The sequence below is a fragment of the Myotis yumanensis genome, unplaced genomic scaffold (genome assembly GCF_028538775.1).
Source record: "Myotis yumanensis isolate MYYU_CA2020_CCGP unplaced genomic scaffold, mMyoYum1.0.hap1 SCAF_3, whole genome shotgun sequence".
NCBI classification, from domain to species: Eukaryota; Metazoa; Chordata; class Mammalia; order Chiroptera; family Vespertilionidae; genus Myotis; species Myotis yumanensis.
The window spans coordinates 91,058,898-91,082,106 of record NW_027223754.1 but is presented as its reverse complement, the minus strand read 5'-3'; the positions used below and the strand labels follow the sequence as shown (position 1 = coordinate 91,082,106).

Sequence of the window (23,209 nt, the reverse complement as noted above, 5' to 3'; positions counted from 1 at the left end):
CTATGGGCCCCAAATGCCTAAATAACTAATTTCTCTCCATCTTTTCACAGCCAAGCTTCTTGAATCCCTAGTCTAAACTTGCTATTTCCACTTCCTCCTCAATGATTCTAGTGCTGGCTGTCTTTAGACCCCACTTTAATCATTATAATAGCTACCATTATTCACTATTTATTATGTGTTAAACACTTGGAAGCTGAATAGCATGCTATTAAACAATGATTGGGTTACCAAAGAGATCAAAGAAGAAATTAAAAACATCCTGGAAATGAATGACAATGAAAATACAATACAAAATCTATGGGACATAGTGAAAGCAGTCTTGAGAGAGAAGTTTGTAGCTCTACAGGCCTACCACAAAACAAACAAACAAACAAACAAAAACACTCAAAAAAACAAATAAACAAAAAAACTAGAAAAAATGGTAGAAAATCATCTAACTCTACAACTTAAAGAATTAGAAAGAGAGGAACAAGAAAAGCCCAGAGTAAGCAGAAGGAAGGAGATAATAAAGATCAGAGTAGAAATAAATGACATAGAGACAAACAAAACAAAACAATATAAAGATCAATGAAACCAAGAGCTGGTTCTTTGAAAGGATAAATAAGATTGATGAACCTCTAGCCAAGAAGCAGAGAGAGAGGACCTGAATAAACAAAATGAGAAAATAAAGAGGTGAAATAACAACAGACCCCACACAAATACAAAGGATTGTAAAAAAAATACTATGAACAACTCTATTCCAACAAACTAGACAACCTAGAGGAAATGGACATTTTCCTAGAAAAATACAACCTCCAACAACTAAATCAGGAAAAATCTCAATATAGAGATAACTATGGAGAAAATTGAAGCAGTCTTCAAAAAGCTTCCAGCAAACAAAAGCCCAGGGCCAGATGGCCTCACAGGAGAGTTTTACCAAAAATTCATAGAAGAACCAAAACATATCCTGCTCAGACTATTTCAAAAAATTCAAGAGAAAGGAACACTTCCAAGCTCATTCTATGAAGCCAGCACTACCCTAATACAAAAACCAGATAAAGACACCACAAAGAAAGAGAATTACAGGCCAATATCCCTGATGAACATAGATGCTAAAATCCTCAACAAAATTCTAGCAAATTGGATCCAGCATTACATCAGAAAGATCACACACCATGACCAAGTAGGATTTATCCTGGGGATGCAAGGATGGTACAATATCTGCAAATCAATAAAAGTGATACATCACATAAACAAATTGAGAAAAAATCACATAGTCATACCAATTGATGCAGAAAAAGCATTTGACAAAATCCAACACCCTTTCTTGATAATAACTCTCAGCAAAATGGGAATAGAAAGATCATACCTCAACATAATAAAAGCCTTATATGACAAACCTACAGCCAACATAATACTCAATGGGCAAAAACTAAAACCATTTCACCTAAGAACAGGAACGAGACACCACTTTCACCACTCCTGTTTAACATAGTACTAAAAGTGCTAGCCATTGCGATTAGACAAGAAGAAATAAAAGGCATCCAAATTGGAAAAGAAGTAAAACTGTCATTATTCACAGATGACATGATATTGTATATAGAAAACTCCAAAGATTCCATCAAAAAACTATTAGACTTAATAAATGAATTTGGCAATAAAGAAGGATACAAAATTAACACTCAGAAATCTATGGCTTTTTATGCACCAATAATGAACTCACACAGAGAGAAACTAAAAAAAACAATCCCATTTACCATTGCACCAAAAAAATCAAGATACCTAGGAATAAACTTAACCAAGGAGTTAAAAGACCTGTACTTGGAAAACTACAGGATATTGAAAAAAGTGATAGAGGAAGACATAAACAAATGGAAGAACATACCATGTTCATGGATTGGTAGAAACAACATCATTAAAATGTCCATGCTACCCAAAGCAATTTATACATTTAATGCAATCCCCATTAAAATACCAATGGCATATTTCACACACCTAGAACGAATTCTACAAAAATCCATCTCCAATAAAAAAAAACAACAACCCTGAATAGCCACAGCAATCTTGAGAAAAACAACAAAGTGGGAGGGATCACAATACCAGATATCAAGCTGTATTACAAATCCATGGTTCTCAAAACTGCTTGGTACTGGCACAAGAACAAACATATGGACCAATGGAACAGAACAGAGAACCCATAGACCCAAGCCATTACACTCAATTAATATTTGACAAAGGAGGCAAGAGCATACAATGGAGTCAAGACAGTCTCTTCAATAAATGCTGCTGGGAAAATTGGTCAGAAACATGCAAAAAAATGAAACTAGATCACCAACTTATACCATACACAAAAATAAACTCAAAATGGTTAAAGGAATTAAATGTAAGATGGGAAACCATAAAAATCTTAGAAGACTCCATAGGCAGCAAAATTGCAGACATATGTCACAGCAATATTTTATTTCTGCCAATAAATTCTAAATTAACAAAAGAAAAACTAATGCATAACTAAATATAAATAATTATGTGTTCTGATTACATATACTTATTCTATTGTCAAGTCTTTTAAATGGGTCTTAAGTTTATTTATTGGACTTGAGAGCGTTTTGAAGAGTGGGAAAAACAAATTTTGAGCCCTTGTCTTAACAGACATCTAAGGTACATGAATGGGGTGTAGTATTTTTGTACATTTATTATCAGAATGGAAAGAAAACTGTTTAAAAGTTTGACACTTTTAAATAGTTGGTTTTTTGAGTTATTCTGAGAATGGTGGTTTTCTACAAATATATAGCAGATTGTTTTTTGATTCTATATTCTGTAAGCAGTTGAATATACATTACTTATTCTGTTGTGCTTTAATAGAATGGAATGTTTACAGGCCCTTAAAGTGATATTAGAGTTGTGTGTTTTTTTAAAAAAAAACTTCTGAAGATGCATACCAAAGTTTCCCAAGAGTATTTTATAATCAATTTAATGTAAGATTTATCAGAATAAAATAATACAGTTATTAAAGCAATTTTATGCTAGAGACTATTTTGTAATGTAGTGAATGGTACATTTATAAAAGTGATTATCAATATATTTTTATAGCTAATCTTTATAAATTCTAAAGTCGAGTTTTTAATGATTATTTTAAATGTTTATATAGTTTATATAGTTTGTTTAGTAAAATAAGATTTTGCCTCTCAAAGTATCATTTTTATATTATGAAAGTAAAGTTTCACATAGGCTAATATCTGGATTCTAAGTTTCATATACAGTTTTTCCAAAGTTCACAAATGCTGTCAGTATACCAATGTTTAACTTCTGTTTTCCAATTTCTATACACTTTGAAATTGTAGTGCAAAACTATTGTGTGCTTCTTATACAATATGTATCATATTGTTGTCTATGAAATTAAAAGACATTTGATAAAATTAAGTTTGCTGAATGTAAAATACATTGCTTGATATATAAATGACAAACTCCTGATAGCCATTCTATTAATTATACTAAGTATAATGTATTTCTAGTTTTTAAATGGGATCAATTTACAATTCTGGTCTTCATAACCTATTTTAAAAGAGAATATGTTGTATGTTTTAATTTACTCAGAACCAACTGCAATAAACTAATGATATTTTTTGTTCTAAAAAAAAAGAAATGAAAGTCCAATCAGTGTGCTGAAACAATTGGATAGTCATATGGGAAAATATGAAATTTGATTCTTTCATCATATCACACACAAAGATCAATTTCAAACGGAATGAACCTTCCATAAGATAACACAGGAGAATGCCTTTGAAATGCATCAGGACATAAAAACACCTTATTAAGAGAAAATACGATATAGTACATCAACTATGTTAGAAGTAAGATTTCTGTTAACCAAGTGATATTCAAAAAGAAAAAGAAAATTACAGTGCAGAAAAAGTTTCTTGCAATACGTATAACAAATAGCAGAGTTGAAAATCCAGAAAACATAAAGAACTCCTATAAGTCAACTGGAAAAAAATAATCTAGGAGAAAAATGGACAGGAAAATTAAACAGAACTTTACAAAGAAAGATATCCAAGTCGCTAATAAACCTATGAACATTTTCTCAATCTTATTTGTAATCTAATTAGTAATTAGAAAGGCAAATGAAAGCCATAATGAGATACAACTTTTGAAATTGTACTGCAATTGAAAAACATGTGAACACAGAATAATATAAATTCCTTCTCAACAGCAACAACAAATTTTAATTTTTAAATGAATGCTTTTTCTCCAAACAGAGACTCAGCTTTAATTATCGGAAAACTGAAGTCAATTGCTTACACTATGAGTGTGAAATGGCCATTTTTGTAAGTAAAAGAATGGTAAAAACAAAACAAAAACTGGCAATTCCATATTATTCAACTTCTATGTTTTCTATTTATCCGTGGTATTGTAATTTGCATATATATATATATATATATATATATAATATTTCAACCTATGGAACTAACAATAGAACTTGCCAACTACTAACGGGCTTAAAACTAATTTTCATGTAAAATTAAAACTTGATTCTACTCAATCAATAAGGCAATATTAAAGTATTGTGCTTTCCTGGAATTCATTTGCTGGATTTACAATGGCTTTAAAAATTTTCATCCCCACCAAAATCAACTTTGTATCATTATACTATAAACATTTCAGATAATTTTTGGTTTATGAAATATCATTGTTTTTGGCTTTTTTAACCTGAAAAGGTTCTTACAAAGTTAAAAAAAATCTTAAAATAAAATTAAAGGGTCTGATGATTTCTAAAGTTAAACACAGTTTTCATTTTGACTGATATTTTGAGAAATTAAAAATGAAAAAACTGATAGTCAGTAAAGAAGGGAAAACATGCTCAATCTTTCTTAGTTCTTTTATGCCTGTTTTCTTTCCTTCTTTTCTCTCTCCCTACCTCCCTTTTTCCTTTAGTCTTTTTTAAAATTTTGTTTTATTGCTTAAAGTATTACAAAGAGTATTACATATGTCTCCTCCCTCCCCCTTGACCTTCCCCCGGCCTCCCTTACCCCCAGTGTCTTGTGTCTATTGGTTATGCTTATATGCATGCATATAGGTCCTTAGGTTGATTTCTTACCCGCCCCCCTTCCTGCCCTCCAACTCTCCCCAGCCTTCCCGCTGTAGTTTGACAGTCCGTTCGATGCTTCTCTGCCTCTGTATCTATTTTTGTTCATCAGTTTATAATGGTCTTTATTATCCATAAATGAGTGAGATCGTGTGGTATTTTTCTTTCACTGACTGGCTTATTTCACTTAGCATAATGCTCTCCAGTTCCATCCATGCTATTGCAAATGGTAAGAATTCCTTCTTTTTTACAACAGCATAGTATTCATTGTGTAGATGTACCATGGTTTTCTAATCCATTCATCTGCTGATGGGCACTTAGGCAGTTTCCAAATCTTAGCTATGGTAAATTGTGCTGCTATGAACATAGGGATGCATATATCATTTCTGATTGGTGTTCCTGGTTTCTTGGGATGTATTCCTAGAAGTGGGATCACTGGGTCAAATGGGAGTTCCATTTTTAACTTTTTGAAGAAGCTCCATACTGTCTTCCATAGTGGCTGCACCAGTCTGCTTTCCCACCAGCAGTGCACGAGTATTCCTATTTCTCCGCATCCTCTCCAGCACTTGTCGTTTGTTGATTTGTTAATGATAGCCATTCTGACAGGTGTGAGATGGTACCTCATTGTTGTTTTGATTTGCATCTCTTGGATGACTAGTGACTTTGAGCATGTTTTCATATGTCTCTTGGCTTTCTGAATATCCTCTTTTGAAAAGTGTCTATTTAGGTCCTTTGCCCATTTTTTGATTGAATTGTTTATCTTCCTTTTGTTAAGTTGTATGAGTTCCTTATAAATTTTGGAGATCAAACCCTGATCGGTGATAACATTGGCAAATATGTTCTCCCATGCAGTGGGCTTTCTTGTTGTTTTGTTGATGGTTCTTTTGCTGTGCAGAAGCTTTTTATTTTGATATAGTCCCATTTCTTTATTTTCTTTTTAGTTTCCAGTGCCCTAGGAGCTGTATCAGTGAAGAAATTGCTTCGGCATATGTCTGAGATTTTGTTGCCTTTGGATTCCTCTAGTATTTTTATGGTTTTCTGTCTTACATTTAAGTCCTTTATCCATTTTGAGTTTATTTTTGTGTATGGTGTAAGTTGGTGGTCTAGTTTCATTTTTTTTGCATGTATCTGTCCAATTTTCCCAACACCATTTATTGAAGAGACTGTCTTGGCTCCATTGTATGTTCTTGCCTTCATCAAATATTAATTGAGCATATTGGTTCGGGTCAATTTCTGAGTTCTCTATCCTATTCCATTGATCTATATATCTGTTCTTGTGCCAGTACCAGGCAGTTTTGAGAACAGTGGCTTTGTAATACAGCTTGATATCTGGTATTGAGATCTCACCTACTTTGCTCTTCTTTCTCAGGATCGCTGCAGCTATTCGGGGTCTTTTTTTATTCCAGGTGAATTTTTGGAGAGTTCGTTCTAGGTCTGTGAAATATACCCTTGGTATTTTAATGGGAAGTGCGTTGAATTTATAGATTGCATTGGGTAGTATGGAGATTTTAATGATGTTGATTCTACCAATCCAAGAACATGGTATGTTCTTCCATCTGTTTATGTCTTCCTCTATCTCTTTTTTCAATGTCCAGTAGTTTTCTGAGTAGAGGTCTTTTAACTCTTTAGTTAAGTTTATTCCTAGGTATCTTAATTTTTTTTTGATGTGATGGTAAATGGGATTGCTTTTTTAGTCTCTCCTTTTGTAAGTTCACTATTGGTGTATAGAAATGCCATAGATTTATTGGCATTAATTTTGTATTCTGCTACATTGCCGAATTCATTTATTAAGTCTAATAGTTTTTTGATGGAGTCTTTAGGGTTTTTTATGTACAATATCATGTCATCTGTGAATAAGGACAGTTTTACTTCTTCTTTTCCAATTTGGATGCCTTTTATTTCTTCTTCTTGTCTAATCGCAATGGCTAATACTTCCAGCACTATGTCGAACAGGATTGGTGAGAGTGGACATCCCTGTCTTGTTCCTGTTCTTAGGGGAAATGGTTTTAGTTTTTGCCCATTGAGTGAGTATGATGCTGGCTGTGGGTTTGTCATATATGGCTTTTATTATGTTGAGGTATGATCCTTCTATTCCTACCTTGCTGAGAGTTTTTATCAAAAATGAGTGTTGGATTTTGTCAAATACTTTTTCTGCATCAATTGATATGACTATGTGGTTTTTTTGTCTCGATCTATTTATGTGATGTATCACATTTATTGATTTGCAAATATTGTACCATCCTTGCATCCCTGGTATAAATCCTATTTGGTCATGGTGTATGATCCTTCTGATGTACTGCTGTATCCGATTTGCTAGGATTTTGTTGAGGATTTTGGCATCTATGTTCATGAGGGATATTGGCCTGTAATTCTCTTTCATTGTGTTGTCTTTATCTGGTTTTGGTATTAAGGTGATGCTGGCTTCATAGAATGAGCTTGGAAGTGTTCCTTCCTCTTGAATTTTTTGGAATAGTCTGAGGAGGATAGGTTTTATTTCATCCTTGAATGTTTGGTAAAACTTCCCTGTGAAGCCATCTGGCCCCAGGCTTTTGTTTACTGGAAGCTTTTTGATTACTGCTTCAATTTCTTCCATAATTATTGGCCTATTGAGATTTTTAGTTTCTTCCTGATTGAATTTTTGAAGGTTGTATTTTTCTAGGAAAATGTCCATTTCCTCCAGGTTGTCTAGTTTGTTAGAGTAGAGTTGTTCATAGTATTTTTTATCAATTCTTTGTATTTCTATGGGGTCTGTTGTTATTCCTCCTCTTTCATTTCTGATTTTGTTTATTTGGGTCCTCTCTCTTTGCTTCTTGGTGAGCCTGGCTAGAGGTTCATCAATCTTGTTTATCCTTTCAAGGAATCAGCTCTAGGTTTTGTTGATCTTTTGTATTGTATTTTTGGTCTCTATGTCATTTATCTCCGCTCTGATCTTTATTATTTCCTTTCTTCTGCTTACACTTGGCTTTTCTTGTTGCTCTCTTTTTAACTCTTTGAGTTGTAGGGTTAGGTAATTTATTACCATTGTTTCTTGTTTCTTGCAGTAAGCTTGTAGAGCTATGAATTTCCCGCTCAAGACTGCTTTCGCTGTGTCCCATAGGTTTTGGATTGTTGTGTTTTCATTGTCGTTTGTTGCCATGATGTTTTTTATTTCTTCTTTGATCTCTCTGGTAACCCAGTAATTGTTTAATAGCATGCCATTTAGTCTCCATGTGTTTGATTTTTTGGGATTGTTTTTATTTTAGTTGATTTCCAGTTGTATGCCATTGTGATCTGATAAGATGCTTGATATGATATCTATCTTCTTGAATTTGAAGAGACTTTACCTGTGACCCAGTATATGGTCTATCTTTGAAAATGACCCATGTGTACTTGAGAAGAATGTATATTCTGTGGCTTTGGGATGAAATGTTCTGAAGATGTCAATTAATTCCATCTGATCTAGTGAGTCATTTAGGATTAATGTTTCTTTGCTGATTTTTTGTTTAGAGGATTTGTCCAATGGTGATAGTGGGGTATTAATATCCCCTACTATGATTGTATTGCTGTCAATCTCTCCCTTGGTATCCTCCAGAAGTTTTCTTATGTATTTGGGTGCTCCTATATTGGGTGCGTATATGTTTTCCAGGGTTATTTCTTCTTGTTGGATTGCTCCATTTAGTATTATGAAGTGGCCTTCCTTATCTATTTTTATGTCCTTCACTTTGAGATCTAGTTTGTCAGATATAAGTATTGCTACCCGAGCTTTTTTTTCATTTCCATTTGCCTGAAAAACCTTTTTCCATCCCTTCACCATCAGTCTGTGTGCATCTTTTTTTCAGAGGTGGGTTTCCTGTAGACAGCAGATATATGCTTCATGTTTTCTTATCCACTCAGTTACCCTATGTCTTTTGATTGGGGCATTTAATCCATTTACATTTAAAGTTATTATTGATAGGTACTTGTTTGTCACCATTTTTATTCTTTACCCATGTGTTCCTTCTTTGTTTCCTATTTTTTCTTTTTACAACAGATCCTCTAGCATTTCTTGCATTGCTGGTTTGGTGGTAATAAACTCCCTTAGTCCTTTTTTGTCTGTGAAGCTCCTGATTTCACCCTCAATTTTGATTTATAGCCTTGCTGAATCCTTCTTGGATTCAGACCCTTGCTTTGCATGGTTTTGTATATTTAATTCCATTCCCTTCTTGCCCGATGTGTTTCTGTTGAGAAATCAGTCACTTGTCTGATGGGGGATCCTTTGTAGGTAACTTTCTGTCTCTCTCTGGCTGCTTTTAAGATTCATACTTTGTCGTTGGTGTTTGCCAATTTAATTATAATGTGCCCTGGCGTCGGTCTTTTGGGGTTCATTTTGTTTGGGATTCTGTGAGCTTCTTGGATTTGTGTGAGTTTTTTCTTCCCTATATCAAGGAAGTTTTTTGTCATTATTTTTTCAAACAGGTTTTCTATTCCTTGCTCAGTTTCCTCTCCTTCTGGCACCCCTATTATGTGGATGTTGTTTCATTTTGTGTTGTCCCAAAGTTCTCTTAGGCTCCCCTCCTGCTTTTTAATTTTTTTTTTCTAGATGCTGCTCTGCTTGGGTATTTTTTCCTACCTTGTCTTCTAGCTCACTGATGCAGTTCTCTGCTTCTTCTAGTCTACTGTTGATGCTTTCTATTGAGTTCTTTATAGCAGTGATGTCATTTTTCATTTCTTCTTGGTTCTTCTCCATTTCCTCTTGGTTCTTACACATATTGTTAAATTTGTCTTCCAATCTTTTCATCACCTTATGACCATTTCTCTGAATTCTTTCTCTGACAGGTTGTTTCCCTCCATTTCATTTACTTCCTTTTCTGGTGATGCCTGCTTTTCTTTCATATGTGGCTGTTTCTTTGTGTCCCCATGATCTCTCTTCTCCAGGTGTCTGGTTATGTAGTTCTCTCTCTCCTGCGTTGATTTAAAGGTACAAAATAGAGCCCTGGACCAAGATGGTGGCATAGGTAAACACCGGAGACTGCTGCCACAAACAACCACTTCAAAAATACAGCTAAAAGAAGGAATGGACATCACCCAGAACCACAGGAAGGCTGGCTGAGGAGAGACTCTTCAACTAGAAGAAAAAACAACAGCATGCCGAGGCTCAGAGGAGGCCCAGTGTGGAAAACTTAAAGGTGCGGAGGTGCGCGCGCAAAGCGGGCTGGTGGCTGAAGGCGTGGTTGTTGTTTTCCATCAGGAGGGAGTCTCAGACTTTGAGCTCCAGATCCAGGCGAGTCTCTAGGGACTCAGACTCAAACGGGAGAAGCGGGATTGTCTAGCAACAGTTGGAACGTGAGGGCAGCTTTCTCTCCAAGGTTTGCAGCGGTTGCCAGGGTTCTGAGAAACAGAGCCTCTGGGAACCGGACTGAGAGCAGCCATAACTGCTCCCTCTGCCCGCCCTGTTGATCCCGCCCAGTCCAAGCCCTGCGCAGAGCCATTTGCCAGATAGCCTCAGGCAAAGGCTAGATTAGCACCTCCACAGAGGACAGAAGTTTTCCTGGGCAGACACAGTTGATTCTCACAGCCAGTCGGCCTGGTGGTCAAATCCCTCTAGTATTAACTACAACAATCAAGGCTTAACTAGAACAAGACTGCTCACAAAGACCACAAGGGGGTGCACCAAGAAAGCATAAAAAATGCAGAGACAAAAAAACATGACAGAAATGGAGGATATAGAGCTAAAAAATGCAATTTTGAGAGCTTGCAATAAACTTGATGAGAGCCTCACGAAAACTAATGAGACCCTTGATGCTATGATAAAGAACCAACTAGAAATTAAGCATACACTGACTGAAATAAAGAATATTATACCCAATAGCAGACCAGAGTAGCGCAAGAATCAAGTCAAAGATTTGAAATGCGAAGAAGCAAAAAACACCCAACCGGAAAAGCAAAATGAAAAAAGAATTCGAAAGTGTGAAGATAGTGTAAGGAGCCTCTGGGACAGCTTCAAGCACACTAATATCAGAATTATAGGGGTGCCAGAAGATGAGAGAGAGCAAGATATTGAAAACCTATTTGAAGAAATAATGGCAGAAAACTTCCCCCACCTGGTGAAAGAAATGGACTTACAGGTCCAAGAAGTGCAGAGAACCCCAAACAAAAGGAATCCAAAGAGGACCACACCAAGACACATCATAATTAAAATGCCAGGAGCAAAAGACAAAGAAAGAATCTTAAAAGCAGCAAGAGAAAGAGACTCAATTACTTACAAGGGAATACCCATACGACTGTCAGCTGATTTCTCAACAGAAACTTTGCAGGCCAGAAGGGAATGGCAAGAAATATTCAAAGTGATGAATGCCAAGAACCTACAACCAAGATTACTTTATCCAGCAAAGCTGTCATTCAGAATTGAAGGTCAGATAAAGGACTTCACAGATAAAGAAAAGCTAAAGGAGTTCATCACCACTAAACCAGTATTATACGAAATGCTGAAAGGTATCCTTTGAGAAGAGGAAGAAGAAAAAGGTAAAGATACAAATTGTGAACAACAAACATGCATCTATCAACATGTGAATCTAAGAATCAAGTGAATAAATAATCTGATGTACAGAATGAACTGGTGATTATAATGAATCAGGGACATAGAAAGGGAATGGACTGACTATTCTTGGGGGGGAAAGGGGAATGGGAGATGCGGGAAGAGACTGGACAAAAATCGTGCACCTATGGATGAGGACAGTGGGTGGGGAGTGAGGGCGGAGGGTGGGGCGGGAACTGGGAGGAGGGGAGTTATGGGGGGGGGGGGAAGAGGAACAAATGTAATCTGAACAATAAAGATTTAATAAAAAAATAAATAAATAAAAAATAAAGGTACAAAATACAACACAACAAGGCACAACACACAAGGCACTGAACACAAATGAATTCACGATATCGATAACCCCAAATAAAAGTGGCCACCAGAGAAAAGAGAATTAGGGGATAAGAAAGAAAGAAGAAGAGAAAAAGAAAGAAAGAAAAAAGAGAGGGGGAAAAAGGAGTGCAAAATGAAATTGGGAAAAGAAAAAAAGTAAGAGAGAAAAGAAAGAGAATGAAATAGAAGAGGAGAAAAAACTATTTATTTGGGGAGAAAACTCCAATAGAACAGCCGCTAATCCCAACAAAAGCCAGCATCAAATACCTAGAGATGAATGCAAACTACAAACAACAACTAATATCAAGCGAGGTGAGGGAAAACAGAAGCAAAAAATAACCAAAAACAGCCCTAACAGGTTTGGCTCAGTGGATAGAGCAGTGATGGCGAACCTATGACACACGTGTCAGAGATGACAGGTGAACTCATTTTTTTGGTTGATTTTTCTTTGTTAAATGGCATTTAAATATGTAAAATAAATATCAAAAATATAAGTCTTTGTTTTACTGTGGTTGCAAATATCAAAAAATTTCTATACGTGACACGACACCAGAGTTAAGTTAGGGTTTTTCAAAATGCTGACATGCCGAGCTCAAAAGTTTCGCCATCACTGGGATAGAGCGTCAGCCTGTGGACTCAAGGGTTCCAGGTTCTATTCCAGTCACGGGCATGTACCTTGGTTGTGGGCACATCCCCAGTAGTGAGTGTGCACAAGGCAGCTGATTGATGCTTCTCTCTCATCGATGTTTCTAACTCTCTATCCGTCTCCCTTCCTCTCTGAAAAAAAAATCAATAAATATATTTAAAAAAAATAGAAATCATCATTCTCCCCTTAAAAAAAATAACCAAAAACAAAACAAAAAAACAAAAAGAAAAAGTGAAACAATCTCACAAACAAGCATAAAAAACCCCCAATATAATCAACAATCAAGCAAACAATGACAAAACGACAGAGAGAAAAAATTTTGGATAGTGAAGAAAGAGAAGAGAGAGGTGTGTATGGACTTAGAGCAGGGGATTGGAAATTAGATATATAAGTAGGGTGAAATTTTAACAGGGGGTATAAAGAAGGGCTTTTTCCTTTAGTCTTGAAGTTAATATTTTTAAATGTTAACTATTAACACTGATTAATAGAAGTATGTGTCTTGTACTTTAATGTATTTTTCTAATTTTTTGGAAAAAGAGAAAGAAAAAGATAAAATATTTTTACCTTTGCCTCCCTTGCAGTGAATCACTATGATGTTTTTGTCATCTTGAGCCATCCAATTCTGTGCTTCTTTGGAAAATTCCACCATCTCACTGATTTCAAATGTAAGATTTTTAGTTGAATTAACAGACTTCCAAAAAATCAAGCCCAATGTATTTATCCCTCTTCTGACAGTCAACTGGCATAAACTTACCTCAGAGAGGGGACATTATGATCATCAATCATGATTCGATGGACCCTATAATGGAAGTACTTAGGATCATAAGATCTTTCACCTAAAATAAATTATACATAGGTCATAGCTCTATACCTAATAAACACAGTAAATTATCAAGTTATGAATGTTATAATTTTCTCGTAGAAATTATTTATTCACCTTAAAAGGAGCTTTTTGACTGGCTCCTGCTATACTAAAAGACACTTACAAGTCTCAAAAAAATAAGGACAGTAGAGTGATTTGTCCATCTTGAGTAACCTAAGCCCAACTTATTTTGATTTGTTCAACAGGTCTTACTTTTAATTTTGTAACTGAAAGGGTTAAAGAGAATAAACTGGGGCAGAGAAAACTTATTGTGCTTAGCAGATATCTTGCAGAAAGCTTGCAGCCTTGAGCACTGCATAGCTTATATAACCAGAAGACACCTGGCATTGGGAGGAACCAAGGACGGACCAGACCCTTACATCAGCAGAACGGTTTGCAGCCAGCAATCTGTATATATAAAAGCTTAAGCAACCGTTCAACCAGCAGCTATGATACACCCTGACCACCAGGAGGCAGATGCTCAATGCAGGAGCTGCCCCCTGGTGGTCAGTGCACTCCCACAGTGGGAGCACTGCTCAGCTGACCGATGGGCGCCAGACGCCAGGCTCAGGGCTGGCAAGCCCAGCTGCAGTGGCAGGAGCCTCTCCCGCAGGCACTCCCCCTGCATGCCCCTCCCCCATCTGGACCTGGACGGCATCAGGACTGATTTGGCATGAGCCTGTGGCTGCTTCTCAGTCATGGGTGTGCTGGTATCGCCCTAGGACAGGTGTGGAGACTGCAGCAGAGTGGCAGCAAGCCTCACTTTGTGCACTACTACATCACTCGGGGGATGTTGGACTGCCGATTTTGGCCTGATTTCCCCCTTACCCCACTCCCGGACCCCCCCACTTCCAGGGACCCCACCGGTGCACAAATCCATGTACCGGGCCTCTAGTGATTAATAAAAAACTTTCTCTTCCTTCAGTCTCTGCTGATCCCTTTGTTGGACTCAGCCCACCTGCACCCAGGTGCCTGAAATAAAAGCTTTTGATACATTATGGCCTCATGTCATAGGTGCTCCCCCCGCCCACTCCGAACCTTTCACTAACAGGCTACTCATTACATTGTGCTAGGGTAGTTAGACATCAGAGAGCAGAAGCAAATGTGGCCAACAAAAATGCCTCCTGGAAATGTCTAATATGCAGGAAGAGAAAAAAATCAAAAGAAACAAAGTAGTAAACTAGAATATAGTGTTTTTTACCAGGTTTTGGTTTTTGTGTAGAGCCCTGCTCTTCTCACACTCTACATTTAGTGGGTTAGAGAACACATTGGTTGAATTGTCTGTCTTCAAAACACAAACTGGCAAGAAAAACAAATATTTTCCTAAACCTAACACCATTACAGTAGACTCTTCCTTACATGGCTCCACCTCCACTTCAGCCTCCTGCCTGCCCCACCAACTCAGCCCAGCACAAGATGGAGATTTTTTTCACTCACTTTCCACCACCACCACATGCTTATGATTAAATGAAATGTAAAAATTGAATAATCTTCTTATATGTAGTAATCTATTTTCTATCTATAGTAGTTACATATCCAGTCATGTACATACTGCAAAGATTGTAGACTTGATAGTGGTTTCGATGCTTGGTATCCAGGAACCGCACAACTTCCTAAGAAAGATGGACACCTATCTTACATATATCCACATGACACCAACAAAAACCATTTTCTAGGAATAACCTAAAAATGGTTATTACCTTTTATTCATTGGTATCTCACTTAGCACCTTTTAGGGGAGTCAGGAAATAGGAGGTTATGTACATTCCAAGTCATATCTAACCCACTGATGGTTTTCAAATAACCCACAAAGTTGTACTTAGCCACTCTAATTGGCCTATACTATAAATAGACATTGCTTAAGCTACCCGAAAAAGAAATTAGATGATAAATTAACTTTAAGTAAATTTGTTCCAAATCATTAATTCACAGTAATATGTGGTTTTTATCTATATCTACTTCTGAATCGACACATCTTTTAGGTAATTATCTGGTTATTACAATCTACCTAAGCACTATTTAAATAAATAAATGCAAAGAAAACATATGGTATGATTTCTTGTATATGTATGATAGAAAAAGATGAACATATTATATCAACTTTTAGGTAAGTGGTGGCAATATGGAGACTTTTTTGTCTTCTCTGTGTTTTCTTATTTTCTAAAATGAATATATGTGCATATGTGTACATGTATATACACATACAATGTGCATATATGTATAACTTTTAAAATAAGGAATAAGTAGTGATTTAAAAAATATTTTTTAAATTTATTTCAGAGAGGAAGGGAGAAGGAAAGAGAGATAGAAACATCAACGATGAGAAAGAATCATTGATCATCTTCCTTCTCCTACTGGGGATTGAGCCCACAACCTGGGCATGTGCCCTGATCAGAATCAAACTGTGACCTCCAGGTTCATAGGCCACCACTGAGCCATGCTGGCTGGGCAGTAGTGATTATTTTTAAAATACAGTTACTTTACCACACTAATACATTTCAGCAAACTTATCTATCTGAAACACACACACACAAACATGCAAATCTCTGTACAACAAAAATTATTATTAAAAAGTTCAAAAATTGATTAGTATAGTACCCTCAGAACAATGTTTACTGGATTAATATTGAGAAAAATAAAATTAATGTATCAAAGTGATGAATTTGTTAATTGGTTAATCCCTGTCAAATAAAAAAGATAAACATTCTGAGTCTGCATAGTACTGGGTTAGGGAGATAAACAGTCTTATTTACATAAAAAATTCATAGGATCCCAGGTAGACCGAGGAATGAAATATAAAACCCCACAAATATCTCTAAGAAATTTAAGTGAACATTAGTCAATTTTTGGATGAGGAAGAACTATGTGTTAAATCAATGAAAAATCAACAGATTTAAGTTTGTGTTCATAAAAATCTGAAATTTCTGTTTTAAAAATGCCTCAGTATAACAAACAAAGAACAGGGGAGAAGATTTCTCGGTAAAATTGAGTGACTAGGGATTATGCCTAATATAATCTTTAAATTAGTGATATTAATATAAACTAACTCATTAACAATAATTTAACTTGTAAGCCATCATCCTATAGCTAAATGGGCCAAAAACATAAATAAATTCACAAAAAAGAAAATTCACTGGCTAAGAACCTACATAAAGAAATATTCACCCTCACCAATAGAGAAGTCAAAGCAGAAATGAAATGCCACTTTCACCCATGAAATCAGCCCTTTCCTTTTTAATGAGAAAATCCAATGCTGGCAAATATGGCATGAAAATAAAACATTTGATTTATTGCTGATAAGAGTCCATTGGATTTGGCAATATATACTATAATATGTATACTAAAATATGTGCAGCCTTCTTTAGTATACCATCATATAAGGATAGTCAGTATTTACTTTTTAATGGGAAAATTAATGTACCAAAAAGTTCAGGGACATTTAAAATCATCTTTATACTGCTCTAAATGTCTAAAAAATAATCTTACTGATTTCACTTTTTTTCATGAGTCCATCCTTGTACCAATATGTAGACAACTTACTGCTGTGTTTGCTGGTCTAAGGAGTTTACCTGAAGACTCCAAACACCTCTAACCCAAATGAGCTGAACGGAGACATACATATAACACCTAGAGAAAACTTAAACTTTGCCAAGAAACTACCTTTTTGGGGTCACAATCTGTGACTAGATAGACAGTTTCTGTCCTTGGCCAGAATAAAGAATATTCAATTGTACCACTCATGAAATTCTACCATTTGCTCTGCATTTTGCTATTCAATGTTCTTCAAAATAAAACTCTACAACTTTATTTCCTCTGAAGAATAAAGGGGAACCACCTGACTGCTTAGCATTCTATCAGGAGTCAAGTATGGCCAGAACTGAATCTTGCACCCTGTAGTCAACCTTCACTTAAAATAGCTTGTAGACGGCTCTTATCTTAAAAATGACAAAGGTATTCTCTGTCCAGGATATATTGTTATAATGGAACATGCAACCACTGAAGCCTAAGTTCTATTGCCTAATACTCAGTCTGCCTAGATAGCTGAACTAATAGCTCAAACTTGAGCCTGCACTTTGGCAAATGATAAGAATAAATATGAATATGAATAGTAGATATACCAGTGGGGTGATTTATGACTTATAGATTTTATGAAAACAGATGATTATCTCTTCAGAGATGCTGATTAAAAATGGTAAAGGGATCAGCCTAAAGACACAGGGTAAGAAAATGTGACCCATATATATGCTGTCTACAAGAGACCCACTTCAGAACAAAAGATAAACAGAATGAAAGTGAAGGGATGGAATAAAGTACTCCATGCATGTCCGGCCAGTGTGGCTCAGTGGATTAAGCAATGTCCCATGTACCAAGAATTCACTGGTTCGATTTCTGGTCAGGGCACATGCCCACGTTGTAGGCTCAATCCCTACTAGGGAGCATGCAGGAGGTAGCTGATCTGTGTTTCTCTCTCATCAATGTTTTTTTTTTTCTCTCTCCCTCTCCTTTCCTCTATCTCTAAAATAAATAAAAACATATTTAAATAGCTCCATGCAAATGGAAACAAAAAACTGAGATAGCAATACTTATATCAGACAAAATAGACTGCAAAGCAAAGGACATACATACCAAGAGACAAAGATGGTCACCACATAATACTAAAGGGATCAATCCAGCAAGAGGATATAATCTTTATAAACATATATGCACCCAACATAGAAGAAAACAAATAAAGAAAATCTTGGTGGACATTAAGGAGGAGATAGACAGTAATGCAGTCACAGGGAATTTTAACATCCCATTGAAATCAATGGATAGATATTCCAGACAAAAAAAATCAACAAGGCAAGAGCGATCTTAAATGACACACTAGATCAGATGGATTTAATTGATACTTACAGAACATTTTATCCCAAAGCATCAGAATATACATTCTTCTCAAGAGCACACGATACATTCCCAAAGATAGACCACATGTTAGGTCACAAAATAAGTCTTAATACATTCAAGAAGATTGAAATGATATCAAACATATTCTCTGACCACAATGGTATAAAACTAGAAATCAACTACAATTCCAAAAAAAATTAAAAACATTCATACACAGGGAGGCTAAATAACATGAATGGGTTAATAATGAGATCAAGGAAGAAATAAAAAGTTATCTGGATAAATGAAAATGTAAACACAACTCCAAATCTAGAGGATTTGGACAGTGAAAATTCTGAGGACAGTGAAAGCCGTCCTGAGAGGAAAGTTTATTGCATTACAGGGCTACCTCAAGAAGCAAGAAAGAGTTCAAATAAACAATATAATCCTACTCTGAAAGGAATTAGAAAAGAACAACAAAGCCAAGAGTAAGTAGAAAAAAGGCAATAATAAAGATTAGAATGGAAACAAATAACATAGAGACTAAAAAATATACAAAAAAAATCAATGAAAGCAAGAACTAGTTCTTTGAAAAGATAAAAAAAGATAGACAAATCTTTAACCAGACTCATCAAGGAAAGAAAAAGAGGATCAAAATAAATAAAATCAGAAATGAAAGAGGGGGAGTAACAACTGACATTGCAGAAATACAAAGGATTATAAGAAAACTAGTGGCTCTGCGCACAAATCCTTGCACAGGTAGCTCGCTGCCGCTTGCCTCAGTTGGCTGCCCTGCCCACCACTGCTCATAGCTCTCTGCCACTCATAGCTCTCTGCCCTACCCTCCTGTAGCTCTCCACCACGCGTAGCTTGCTGCCCTGCCCTTCTGCTGATCTGTTATTACATAATGGTGTCCCAACCAATTTGCATATTACTCTATTATTAGTATAGATACTATGAACTGCGATATGCCAACAAGCTAGACAACCTGGATGAAATAGATAAATTCCTAGAAACATACAATCTTCCAAATGTGAATCAGGAAGAATCAGCAAATCTGAGTAGATAGATTACAACTAATGAAATTGAAGCAGTCATCAAAAAACATCCAGCAAATAAAAGTCTTAGACCAGATGGTTTTACAGGTGAATTTACCAAACATTCAAAGAAGAACTAACACTATCCTTCTCAAACTGCCCAAAAATTGAAGAGGAGAAAACACTACCAAGAGCTCTTTTTATGAGGCCAGCATTATCCTAATTCCAAAACTAGATAAGGATATTACAAAGAAAGAAAATTATAGGCCAATACCTGATGAGTATAGGTGCTAAAATCCTTAACAAAATATTAGCAAACCAGATCCAGCAATAGATTAAAAGATTATACACCATGATCAAGTGAGATTTATTCCAAAGATTCAAGGTTGGTAAAATATTTGCAAATCAATAAACATTATACATCACATAAACAAATTGAAGGATAAAGCACATGATGATATCGATAGATACAGAAAAAGTACTTGATAAAATCCAGCACCCATTTATGATAAAAACTCTTAGCACAGTGAGAATAGAGAGATTATTTCTCAAAACAATAAAGGTCATGTATGACAAACCCACAGCCAACATCATACTCAATGGGCAAAACATAAAAATATTTTCCCTAAGATCAGGAACAAGTCAGGGATGTCCACTTTCACCACTCTTATTCAACATAGTACTGGAGGTTCTAGCTACAGCAATCAGACAAAAAGATAAAAGAAAAGGCATCCAAATTGAAAAAGGAGGAAGTAAAATGGCTGTACTTTGCAGATGACATGATATTATATATAGAAAACCCTAAAGACTCCACCAAAAACCTACTAGTTCTAATAAAAGAATTCAGCAATTAGCAGGATATAAAATTAATATTCAGAAATCAGTGGCATTTTTATCTATATTCTAACCAGTAGCTATGATGCACACTGATCACCAGGGGGCAGATGCTCAATGCAAAGGCATGGAAACATGGAACAGACTGATGAATCTCAGAGGGAAGGGAGTCGGGGGAGGGTGGGAAGAGATTAACCAAAGATCTTACATGCATACTAGAGGCCCAGTGCACAGATTCATGCACCAGCGGGGATCAGGCTGAAACCAGCAATCTGACATCCTCTGAGGGGTCCTGGATTGCGAGACGGTGCAGGCCAGGCCGAGGGACCCCACTGGTGCACGGATCCATGCACCAGGCCTCTAGTACACCAATAATGAACTATCAGAAAGAGAAATTAAGAAAACAATCCCATTTATTATTGCAACAAAAAAATAAGGTACCTAGAAATAAATTAAACCAAAAGGTAAAAGACCTGTACTCCAAAAATTATAGAATACTAAAAAAAAGAAATTGAGGAATATACAAAAAAGTGGAAGCATATACCAGGTTCATGGATTGGAAGAACTGACATAATTAAGATGTCCATCCTAGCCAAAGCAATCTATAGACTCAACACAATTCCTGTTAAATTACCAATGGCACATTTCACAGATCTAGAACAAATACTTCAAAAATTTATATGGAACCAAAAAAGACCTTGAACCACCACAGCAATCTTAAGAAAAAACAAAGTTGGAGAAATCATGCTACTTGATATCAAACTATACTATAAAGCTATTGAAATCAAAACAGCTTGGTAATAGCATAAGAACAGGCATATAAATCAATGGAATAGAACAGAGAGTTCAGAAATAAACCCACATTTTTATGGTCAATTGGTGTTGGGAAATTTGGACAGGTACATGCAAAAAAGTGCAACTAGACCACCATACACATACACGCAAAATGGATAATAGACTTAAACATAAGTCATGAAACCATAAAAATCCTAGAACAAAACACAGGCATTAAAACCTCAGACACCTCTCATAGAAATATTTTTGCTGATGTATTTCCTTGAGCAAGGGAAACAAAGGAAAAAATAAACAAATGAGACTACATTAAACTAAAAGGCTTTTGCACAGCAAAAGGAACCATCAATAAAGTGAAAAGGGAGCACACTGAATGGGACAACATATTAACCAATGTTACATCTGATAAGAGTTAATTTCCAAAATATATAAAGAATTTATATAACTGAACACCAGGTAGACAAACAAAATGGACAAAGGACCTGAATAGACACTTATCCAAAGAGGACATAGAGATGGCCAATAGACATATGAAAAGATGCTCAATGTCACTAATCATCAGAGAAATGCAAATTAAAACCACAGTGAGATGTCACCTCACACCTGTCAGAATGGCTGTCCTCAATAAATATATAAACAACAAGTCTAGTAAGGATGTGGGGAAAACGGAACCCTGATGCACTGTTGGTGGGACTGCAGACTGGTGCAGTCACTGTGGAAAACAGTATGGAGTTTCCTCAAAACATTAAAATGGAACTGCCTTTTGACCCAGAAATCCCACTTCTGGGAATATATCCTAAGAATCCTGAAATACCAATCAGAAAGAATATATGCACCCCTATGTTCATAGAAATGTTATTTACAATATCCATGATCTGGAAACAGCCCAAGTGCCCATCAGTAAATGAGTGAATAAAAATGCTGTGGTTCAGCCCTGGTTGGTGTGACTTGGGCGGTGTACCAAAAGGTCACTGGTTCAATTCCCCATCAGGACACATGCTCAGGTTGTGGGCTCTATTCCTGGTAGGAGCCATGCAGGAGGCAGCCAAATGATGTCTTGCTCTCACATCAATGTTTCTCTCTCTCTCTCTCTCTCTCTCTCAAATCCATAAAAAATCTTTTTTAAAAAAGCTGTGGTTCATTTACACAGTGGAATACTAATTGGTCATAAGAAAGAAGGAAATCTTACTTTTTGCAACAGCATGGTTGGACCTGGAGATTATTATGCTAAGTGAAATAAGCCAGTCAGAGAAAGATAAATAACATATGATCTCCCTTATATGTGGAAGTTAATGAACAAAATAAACTGATGAATAAAATAGAAACAGAGGCATGGATACATGAAATAGACTGACAGCTGTCAGAGGGGTGGGGGTTGGGGGTTGGGTAAAAGAAGGTGAAGGATATATATATATATATATATACATATATATATATATATATACATACATACATACACACACATGAACACAGACGATAGTTTGGTGATAGAGGGAAAAGGGGATGGGGTAGTTTGAGTTGGGCAAAGGGGGGTAAATAAGGACGGAAGAGACTTTCCTTTGGGCAATGGGTGCATAATGCAGCGTGCAGATAATGTTTTGTTGAGTTGTACACTTGAAACCTTATGGCTTTGTGAACCAATGTCACTCCAATAAATTCAATAAAAAACAAAGATTGGCCGAAACCGGTTTGGCTCAGTGGATAGAGCGTCGGCCTGCGGACTGAAAGGTCCCAGGTTCAATTCCGGTCAAGGGCATGTACCTGGGTTGCGGGCACATCCCCGGTGGGGGATGTGCAGGAGGCAGCTGATCGATGTTTCTCTCTCATTGATGTTTCTAACTCTCTATCCCTCTCCCTTCCTCTCTGTAAAAAATCAATAAAATATGTTAAAAAAACAAACAAACAAAAAAAAAACAACAAAGATTGCTGGGCCCAACTGTTGAGTTTCAGATTCAATAGGTCTGCGATGGGATCTTGACTTTGCATTTCTAACAAGTAAGGTTACTGCTATGGTGATTACACTTTGAGAACCATATCTTTTGTAGCAAACAGGCCATTACAATCATATTTTAGTCTTTCAACAAATGGTGTTGGAACAACTGGTTAGCCACATTAAGAAAAATTGACCTTTGAATCACACTATATAAAAATGTACTCAAAATGGATCAAATATCTAATTGGGAGATCTAAAACTATAAAATTCTTAGAGGAAAACATAGGTTAAATTTTCATGACCTCAGAT

At 36.1% G+C, this 23,209-nt stretch overlaps 1 protein-coding gene across 1 annotated transcript in view; it reads right to left on the bottom strand.

Moving 5' to 3' along the window:
• Positions 1 to 23,209, bottom strand: part of LOC139006242 (phosphatidylinositol 3,4,5-trisphosphate 3-phosphatase TPTE2-like) — an 85,183-nt gene that overhangs the window by 29,757 nt on the left and 32,217 nt on the right. The window contains exons 6-8 of the mRNA XM_070408732.1: positions 14,991 to 15,051; positions 13,331 to 13,412; positions 13,141 to 13,229 (exon numbers count right to left, since the gene is read on the bottom strand). Of these exons, the coding sequence (XP_070264833.1) occupies positions 13,141 to 13,229; positions 13,331 to 13,412; positions 14,991 to 15,051 (232 nt within the window). The remainder of the gene's footprint in view (positions 1 to 13,140; positions 13,230 to 13,330; positions 13,413 to 14,990; positions 15,052 to 23,209) is intronic.